This window comes from Macrosteles quadrilineatus, unplaced genomic scaffold (assembly GCF_028750875.1).
Source record: "Macrosteles quadrilineatus isolate MER2022 unplaced genomic scaffold, UCM_ALF_1.0 Scaffold_2__2_contigs__length_208266976, whole genome shotgun sequence".
NCBI lineage: Eukaryota > Metazoa > Arthropoda > Insecta > Hemiptera > Cicadellidae > Macrosteles > Macrosteles quadrilineatus.
The window spans coordinates 97,321,931-97,331,913 of NW_026542595.1; the positions used below are offsets into that span (position 1 = coordinate 97,321,931).

The 9,983-nt window shown below is 36.1% G+C and overlaps 1 protein-coding gene across 1 annotated transcript; it reads right to left on the reverse strand.

The window, feature by feature from the left end:
- Positions 1-202: 202 nt before the first annotated feature.
- On the reverse strand, positions 203-8,892 carry LOC128984655 (uncharacterized). Its single transcript, XM_054403988.1, has 3 exons — positions 8,280-8,892; positions 6,179-6,427; positions 203-351 (listed from the first exon to the last, which is right to left on the reverse strand). Exons 1-3 carry the CDS (start codon positions 8,890-8,892, stop codon positions 203-205), a joined length of 1,011 nt encoding a protein of 336 aa, XP_054259963.1.
- Between the last annotated feature and the right edge of the window lie 1,091 nt (positions 8,893-9,983).

Here is a 9,983-nt window from a genome sequence, read left to right on the forward strand (position 1 = left end):
TTGAAAATGGAGTTTTCCGTCTGTAAATAAATAAATAAATAAATCGTGCTGAAAGATTAACTGTTACCGTTGTTGAGTGAGTTGATCGAATGGTTGAGACAATTAATGTTGTAAAAAATCAAGCAAACTGCAACATTGATAAAAATTTTGCTGATCAACTGTTCAACTGTTTCTTAGTTCATCCTTGGCTAGTAAGACCAGATCATCCGCAAAGGCCAATAATTCCGCATTGCGATTGCATGACCGTAGCTTGTTGAAGATTTTCCCGCTCTTCCTCGGTTCTTCTAAGACATTTGATGAAATCTTTTTTCTTTTTTTCCAGCAAGTCTGGTGGCATGTCCGGCTCAAAAGCTGGCCACAGGTTGGTATACATGAAAAGGGCCCGTAGCTTTTCATCGACTCTTTCTGCTCAATAACATAATTTTTTCCATCTTTAGTTTCTTCACTGATGTTTTTCTTTTGATCGCAGATTTGCGTACTTTTCCCACCTGTCTTTGCTGAAAAGATTTTAAAATCTTTCTTAGGCTATGCTTAAGAATTGATTTGTGGAGAGTGTACAACGCTAGTCTGGAATTGTGAGAGACTACCGCTGCTGAGCACCTGGCTTCATACGATCTGCGACTCGAGAAGTTCACTCGTTTACCGCCAATTACCTTAGCAACAACGGAATTAAGATGCTCCGCAGAGTTATTGCTATCTTGTAATATCAGACTCCTTGCATTATCAGTCAAGTAGCTAATATGTTTCATTATCTGCGGATACATTCCGCATTTCTTCAAATCTGGTACATGGTTTTTCTCCGACTCCTTTGGGCCTAGGCAAAAATATTTCAGTTTCTTGCAGTGAAGATGTTCACCAAAAACATGGCTGGCAGAGTTCGTAATATCTTGCTGCAGCAATATTTTCAAGGTAGGAGGGTTCTTATAATGCGTACCTGTTCTATATTTTACAGTTTATCAAAATGCAATTCTATTTGAAATATAAACAGCTAAACTATTTAAACAGCTTAACTATGTGGATAGCAAATTAGATTGTTTTCATAAACAAAGGAAATCAGGTTTAATGGAATGTGTTGTCAAACGTCATCGATTCTGTTAAGAGGAAACGTAACTCCTCCACAGCTTAACTATTATATGGATAGCAAATTAGATTGTTTTCATAAACAAAGGAAATCAGGTTTAATGGAATGTGTTGTCAAACATCATCGATTCTTTTAAGGGGAAACGTAACTCCTCTACAGCTTAACTATTATATGGATAGCAAATTAGATTGTTTTCATAAACAAAGGAAATCAGGTTTAATGGAATGTGTTGTCAAACATCATTGATTCTTTTAAGGGGAAACGTAACTCCTCTATAATTTACATGAGAGGAAGAGAGGATCTCGATATTCCACGTAGGATGTTGGTAAGAGGTAAACATTTCAAGTGGAAGAACACCAATCAGTCAGACGTGCTTCGCCTGGAGAGAGACTTCAGCTGCACTTGCATTGATCGGTTTGGTATAAACACTTTCAGTCAGATTATATAAAAGGTCAACATATATTTAATTATTCGTGCTTGATTTCATAAATATTCTTTAGATAAGTGCGTATAGACTATAAATAATTCATCTAACGTCGCTAGTATTTTTTGTTGTTCATAAAAGCAAACCTTGGAGTAAGGTAAGTTTTAAATCGCCCTTTCAGTTATTTTTATCTTACTTTACATTTTTTAAACTAGTTGATGCACGAAGTCTTTAAGAAAAATACAGTAAACCACGATATGTGCCCAGGTACATTCTATCAATGTCAACATCTTGTCACTGTCACGGTTATTGGTTTTGTTACTTGAATATCCGATAACAATGTTCTGCAAGAGATGGTGTCTGTCAAGCTGAAGACAATTCTATGTAAGCCTTATTGCTCACCACTATCATTACACATAACTGAAATATTATTATAATAACAGGGCTGATAACAATTATATCAAGTTGATGTTAAGTCTCTAGTTAAGTCATTACTTAAGTCGTTGTTACCATAGCAAAAGGGGCCGTTAAAGCGTTGCAGGCATGAATAAAAATCAATATATTTATGTAAGGAGAATCTTATGAACGACAAATGATGATTACCGCATTTTCTAAGTTTTGTGACGAGGGTTATTTTTGTAATTTCGCTAATTATAATCAGTTAAAATATTGAAGTTTTAAATTGAAATATAAATTCCCTATTGGTGAATAATAATCAAATATATATATACCCTTGCTTTTAAATATATTTACTTGTTTACAAACTTTATAGTGAATGTTTAATGCCAGTTGTGATTTTCTTTAGCTATTTGTAGAAGTGTACTGCTAATTAATTGTGTGTTATAGAATATTCAAACTATGTATGGCATATTGTCATTTTTATAGTATAAAATCTGTGACCAGAAAGGTTCTCGGTAACAGTGCTTTTTACATGGTTGAGCATTTTAGTTCAAGGTAATCCCACATAAGGGTAAGGTGAGAGCTGAACCAAGCTATCAGAACTCTAATCTCGGCTGACTTTGCACTCTGTGACCGCTTAATTTGGTGTTTGGCCAAATGCGCCCTTGTAACTAACTGTGGGGAAATAAGACGAAATCACGAGTAAAACAAACGAGTGTAAGAAACTGTATTTTTAGGATAAAATATTGTTTTGGCCTTAAATCTTGCACACATCAGCTTTAAAATTTTAAAGATAGTACCACAAACATATAGCTGCCCCTGAAATAATTTATATATGTATAGCAATAAATTTAATAAGAGCTAAGAAAGTAATTATTGTCGTTTATCCACACATATACATTTTAATACACACATGTCAATTTAAAACGTTACATGAATTTTTCAACTGTTAATATTTATTTTTACTGCAACTATTTTCAAATCGTTTTTAGTATGGATCAGCGCGTTAAAAAAATAACGGATATAATATTATAAATTGATAAAATTCAGCACAATTGTTAAACGTTTTACAGTCCTAAGGAATGAAATTAATTTTGAAAATGAGAGAAAAATATTCATGGAACGAATCAAATGGACTAACATTCCAATTTGTGATGAGGCAAAACATAGTTAACTCTACGAAGTCACTCTACTATAAAATGGCGCAGTTTTTAACATATTCCGACACTTTCTTGTATACAGGGTGTAAAAATTTTTATCTTTGAATCTATTTACAATGGAGTTTTTACAACTGATCCCCCGTCATTTTCTATGATTCTTGTTCAAAATTTAATGTAGAACATGAAAATGACATTATCTACTCAAATCCATATACAGGTAATTGAGAAATCGCTGTATTAAGTTTAAAAGCATGGTTATTTTTGAAAAACATATAATTATTTTTTGAGAAGCTAACTTTTAGACTTGGAACATTGATACGCATCATCACACTTCATTTACATTGTACTTACACAAAAAAACTTTTGTCACACTGAGTACCAATCACCCTGTATGTAATAATTAGCTAATGCTGCTATAGAAGACCGTCAAAACTACTATTGCCTAATTACATTATTAAGTCTCCAACCATCAAGATAAGTTTCCTTGGATAACTGGCCCAAGGTTAATTAAAGTTGCAGCAGGTGGCAAAAGTCGTCGGCAGTCTTTAATTTGCCTCTTGATTTCCTCTGCCTAAAGATAATGTAACCTTAATTATAATTTCCTTACTTCTTGTTTTCTGTATGAAATAAAAAAAGTTTTTTTGTTTACTGACAAAATACAGTTTAAATATATTTAAATTTATCTACTGTTTGAATTCGCTTAGAACTGAGCACTGTTTTTATTTATTGCATTTATTTTATTTATTGGACATCCATTAAAGTATCTTATAACAGCAAATCTCAGTATTATGTTACTTAGATATCAAAACGCGTATTAATTACCATAAATTACAGCACAACAAACAATTATTTTTCTTAAGTAGGCCTATTACATTTTCATCATTTGGTAACGAACGTTGTTTAAACGCAACTGAACAATTTAAATGCAATTTACAATATAAATCACACAATGCAATACAATTTAACTACGAAGAAATTCTAAATGTAAAAAGACGATTAAAATGTAATAATGAATACAAATTAAATGAGACAACTACGAAGAAATTCTAAATGTAAAAAGACGATTAAAATGAAATAATGAATACAAATTAAATTTGAAATCACTTTTTGGCCTGTTTAAAGTTGAAATAAACAGTCATTACTTTTGAGTAGTCAAAGTCAAAGTCAAAACGTTTATTTCCAAAAATTAAACAAAACAATAAACAGATACAAATTATAAAGAAATACATTTTTCAGCATAGGCATAAGCCCGTGTGCGGAAAAAGAGTTCTAGATCTGCTATAACAATATCGGTTACATTCTGGATATACAATAATTTTATTTGTCTAAGTAAAACATGTATTAATATACTGGGTTACTATTCCTTAAAAATAAGTAAATATTAAATAAAAACATAATTTAAAAGTTAACATGTACTAAATTGAATGAGGACAAAATAACACAATAAGTAATTTCAGAGAAGAATTTCCTAAAGTAACCAAAGATTAAAGTTAACAACCAAAAATGTATCTACAATGCCAGGGTCTCAGCAGTTTACTAACATTTTACTTTTTTTCTAATAAGCTCAATTATATGGGGATTTTATCAGCGCTTCCGTAGCCGTCCGGCCAATGCTGGCAAGCCATGTACTCACCTTTCTTTTGTACACCGGGACACTGCTCTCCTCATACTGCAGGATTTGTGGCGGAAGATTGCGATATAAGATATGGGCGATAAAATATGGGTTACTTTTTAGGGAGGTTATATTTAATCTAGGAAATTGGTAACCAAAGTTGATTCTATGTCTTGTGGGATAGTTATGCTGCAAATTGGTAAAAATGTTGTTTTTGTTTGACCTAATAAAGACTAAAAGAGTTTTAACAAATAACTGTCGTATATCATGAACACGAAAATCTGAGTACAGATCCTCTGTTGGATATCTCGATGGTTTGCTTAGGACTGTTTTGATTAATGACCTCTGCGCAACAGCCAGAGGCTCAAGCATAGAGGCCGAGACACCGCCCCACGCCAATATACCATATTGAAGCAAAGACTGCACGTAAGCATAATAAACTGTCCTACAGTAATCCGTGGTCAGAACACCAGCAAGTTGAGAAAATGCATATATGAGCTTTCTAAGTCGTTGTTTGAGATAATGAATGTGGTGAGTCCAACTGAATTTTTTATCAATTATAATTCCTAGATAAGCGTACTTCTCTACCCGCTCTATGACGTCACAAGTACAAGCCGCTGACCGAAAGTCGCCGCAGGTATGAAGAAATAGTTGCCTAGGGCTAGGGTCACTTTCACTCTTAAAAAATATTGGTAAACTTTTTGTTTTATTTATGTTAAGGGTTAACGTGTTTTGGTCTAACTAGCGTTTAATTTTATAAATGTCTGTAGATGCGTGTTCATATGCCTCATCCCACGTGCGTCCAGACGATACCATGGCCGTGTCGTCAGCAAACAAAAAAACTTTCCCTTTAGTTCTGACTTTTGAAAGGTTGTTAATATATATCAAGAATAGGAGGGGCCCGAGTGTACTACCTTGGACCACTCCATAGTCAATACTAGTTTTATCACTATCAACACCGTTGATGGACACATATTGTAAACGATTTTCTAAATAACTGATAAACCAGTTTAATGAATGACCACCGATGCCAACTAGTCTCAATTTAGAAATTAGATATTGTCTGTTAATGGAATCAAATGCTTTAGCCAAATCTAGGAATGTTATCAAAACGCGTTTCTTATTATTTATTTCTTCAGAAATAAATTTGGTTAATTCAAATAATGAGTGTGATGTACTGCGGTTCTGTCTAAATCCGTATTGCGCGTCACATATAATTTTCTCTTGTTCAAGGTAATCCGATAGCTGGAGTTTTACACATTTTTCAAGAATTTTAGACACTGTGCAAATTAATGAAATTGGTCTGTAATTTATTGTTAAGTTTTTTTGGCCAGACTTATAAACAGGTATGACTTTTGCGACTTTAAACACCTCTGGGAACTTCCCTTCCCGTATACTAAGGTTAATTATGTATAATATTGGTAAAATGAGAGAGTCTACATTATTTTTTATAAATTTTGAGGGAATGCCATCCCATCCCGGTGCAGAGTTTCCTCTAATACTTTTTATCACTTTTAAAAGCTCCTCAATGGTGACAGGCCTTAGTGAGAACTGGGAATCGGTGGCGTGGTCAGCGTCGTCGACCTCCAGGGGGCCGGCGGGCTGCAGCGCTTCGGCTAGCTGAGATCCAACAGAGGCATAGTATTCGTTGAAATTATCACAAATGTGTTTAATATCGTTGGTGGGGGCAGTATCCCGGTCCACACTGAAAACTTCCAACGGAAATTTAGACTTGCCAGCAGGACGCCCCGCTACATCATTAATAATTTCCCAGAATTTTCTTGGATTTCCCTGTGACTCGTCTAATTTATTTCTATAATAATCATTTTTTGCACGTTTTAATAAGGATTTCAATGAATTACGGTATCTGACATATCTAACACGGAGCTGTGTGTTGAATGGGTTTTGCTTAACTCTCTTACTTAATTTATCCCGATTGCGGATAGAAGTAAGAAGACCATTTGTAATCCATGGTTTTAATTTAGCCGTTTTAGCTCTCAATATTTGTTGGGACGTGTTTTGTTCTATGATATTCTGCAAAATCAAATTAAATTGTATAGTTGCTGCATCTAAGTCATTTGAACTCAAAACTTGTCGCCAATTTTGAGATTTCAAGGTTTCTGTTATATTTTTCCAATTAGTATTCTTGTATGTAAACTCGTTGGCCTTACTAATACCTGTAATGCTTTTCAGTTCAAGAGAAACAATAAAATGATCTGTAATGTAAGTTTGTAAAACAGAAGCATTGACACTCAGCCTGTTTTGCAGTTTTATAAAATAATGGTCGATACATGTATCACTAACTGGCCGCGTGATTTTATCTATACATGGAATAAATCCGAATTCATAAAGCAAGTCAAGGTATCGTTCCTCTTGTGAATTTAAGCATGGATTACGAATGTCACAGTTAATGTCGCCGGCGATAATTTTAAGTGACTTTTTGTTTGTCATACTAAGAAATGTTTGAAGACCGTCGTTAAATGAAGCTAGTGACGAGGAGGGACTTCTGTAGATGCATATTAATTCACAATCAATATTTGCCCACGTAAAAACTATGGACAAGCTGGTGGCGACTCCACCTATACAAATCTGGTTACATGTTGCTAATAACGTGTCATCTAAGTACACTACCAGACCATCACATTGATTGAGGCTATTGTATGTTCTAAACAGGGTATAGCCTTCTAGGGCTGTGAGCTCACTGTCGTTCCTCAACCAAGCTTCAGTCAAAATTATACAATGGAATTTTATCTGGAGACCCTGCCATAGAACTAAAAACTCGTCAAAGTTTTTATTATAGCTCCGAATATTTAACTGTAATACTCTAAAACTGAATTTTTGGTTACAAAGTGAATCTGAACTATTAAAACTATTTCTAAATTCATCTATATCGGAAAATTCCTGACATTCAATAAAAGGTTTGTCCTGATAATTATTCTTATCCATAGATAATGCTAGCGTATCGTTCGGCATGCCTGGATTGGCTGTAGGAATGCCTGCTTTTGTTGCCTTATCTGTGGCTTTCGGATACAATAAATTCTTTCTGCACAAAACAGATGTTTCCCTTTATCTGACAACATGTTTTAAATGATAAAAGAATCATAATTGAATCAAAATAAACTGAAAATCCCAGGCTTCTGGGGTATTTTTTTTTTTATCTGCCTTAACAATGAGGTCAACCGATTGTGGGACATTGACTAACTAGTATATAGTTTTAAATGACACAAATATAAAAAATATATATACATATACACACACACATACTATTTATTATATTTGTTATATTTGAACACACCTACATATACACACACAGACACACATATACAAATATTATTATTTTCTTGTTTAAATATGTATCTCGTACATTTACTATTGTGGATTCAGAAGGATTATTTTTCAGACAGACAAACAAATTATTATAGTTTGCAAACATGTATACTGGGTTATATTCATTAGATATAAAATACTAAAACCCTTAAAAAACATTTACTTACGATGATTAGAGAAAGCTTATGGCAATATCACAGTTCAATCAAATAAAACAAAAAAAATATAACTGAATAACTAAGACGAAAATTATTATTTACATTACATTATGCCTACTTGGCAGGGCTGGACTCAGTGTCGGGCTGTGTAGAGGCAGCGGTCTGAGAGGCGGCGGCGCTCTTGGTAGCAGCGGCATAGGAGGCGGTGACGTTGGTGGCGGCATGTGAGGCGGTAACGTTGTCGGTGTCGCAGGTGGCGGCATGTGAGGTGGTAACGTTGACGGTGTCGCAGGTGGCGGCATGTGAGGTGGTAACGTTGTCGGTGTCGCAGGTGGCGGCATGTGAGGCGGTAACGTTGACGGTGTCGCAGGTGGCGGCATGTGAGGTGGTAACGTTGTCGGTGTCGCAGGTGGCGGCATGTGAGGTGGTAACGTTGTCGGTGTCGCAGGTGGCGGCATGTGAGGTGGTAACGTTGACGGTGTCGCAGGTGGCGGCATGTGAGGTGGTAACGTTGTCGGTGTCGCAGGTGGCGGCATGTGAGGTGGTAACGTTGACGGTGTCGCAGGTGGCGGCATGTGAGGTGGTAACGTTGTCGGTGTCGCAGGTGGCGGCATGTGAGGTGGTAACGTTGTCGGTGTCGCAGGTGGCGGCATGTGAGGTGGTAACGTTGACGGTGTCGCAGGTGGCGGCATGTGAGGTGGTAACGTTGTCGGTGTCGCAGGTGGCGGCATGTGAGGTGGTAACGTTGTCGGTGTCGCAGGTGGCGGCTATGCTGGTGTTGTCACCAGGAGTGAGGGTGGAGCTGGCAGGATCGTCTGGTAGAGGATTGGGGTTGATCATCGGAGGTGGTGCAGCTACTTCCAAATCTTGCAGACAGGTCACGAGGATGGGTCGACCAAGAGGTGTCTTTCTCACCATTACTCGGCAGTCGTGGGTCCAAACAGAGATCAACTTCTTATTCTTTACCATGTCCCGCGCGGCATTGAAGAGTATACGTGATTGCTTAGAGCAGGGGTTCCCAAACTTTTTGGGTGATGTACCCCTTAGTTCGTACTATGTATTAAAGCGTACCCCATAATACAATTAATTTAAAAATGTACACGTATCATAAGTTTGCTTTTAAAAAATCCAAGTTATATGCATTCATCATTACTATGACCTATGTTATAAAATCTGAATTTCAACTATAAAATGCAATACAAGATTTTTAATATTATATAAAATTACTATTTTATTACTTTTGTTTTTAGTTATTGATGTTGAAACTTAGTAGGTTGGAATGATAAAATGCAAGAAACTACATTAATACATTTATTTAATTATAATCAAATTACAAAATACAAAATTCAGAATTGTGAATGTCACACGATAAATCTGTCACACGAAAGTAATCAGTTATTCAATGTGAGGGATGAGCTTGAATGGAACGACTTAAACTGCTGATGTCTGGCATAATTTGGCTTCCCTCGCCACTAGATCGCGCAAAATGGCATAGTCCTACTCGCGTACCCCCTGGCAATGTCTCGCGTACCACCAGGGGGTACACGTACCACAGTTTGGGAACCTCTGGCTTAGAGAGTTGTTCATTAATGTACACCTGTACTTCGGGAAATCTGACGTCTATTTCACTGGCTTTCAGGGTTTTTCTCTGTCGTCTAGCAAAGATCCAGTCATTTTTCACGAGGCGCGACACAAACGAAACGATTATAGGCTGACTTCGGTTATGTCCACGCTTTATTACTGGAAGCCAATGGGCAGCGTTTATGTTTTGGCGGTAAAACGGGAGCTGGAGTAGATTGGCAATCTGGTGTAATATCGGGAA

Excerpts from the sequence above, each read along its gene's own strand:
- LOC128984655 (XM_054403988.1), bottom strand. The coding sequence starts at position 8,892 with ATGCCGCCACCTGCGACACCGACAACGTTACCACCTCACATGCCGCCA. Across the intron at positions 6,428-8,279 it reads ACTGAGTCCAGCCCTGCCAA|CGGGGCGTCCTGCTGGCAAG; the intron begins GTAGGCATAATG and ends TTAATGATGTAG. Across the intron at positions 352-6,178 it reads GCTTTTAAAAGTGATAAAAA|CTTTTGAGCCGGACATGCCA; the intron begins GTATTAGAGGAA and ends ACCTGTGGCCAG.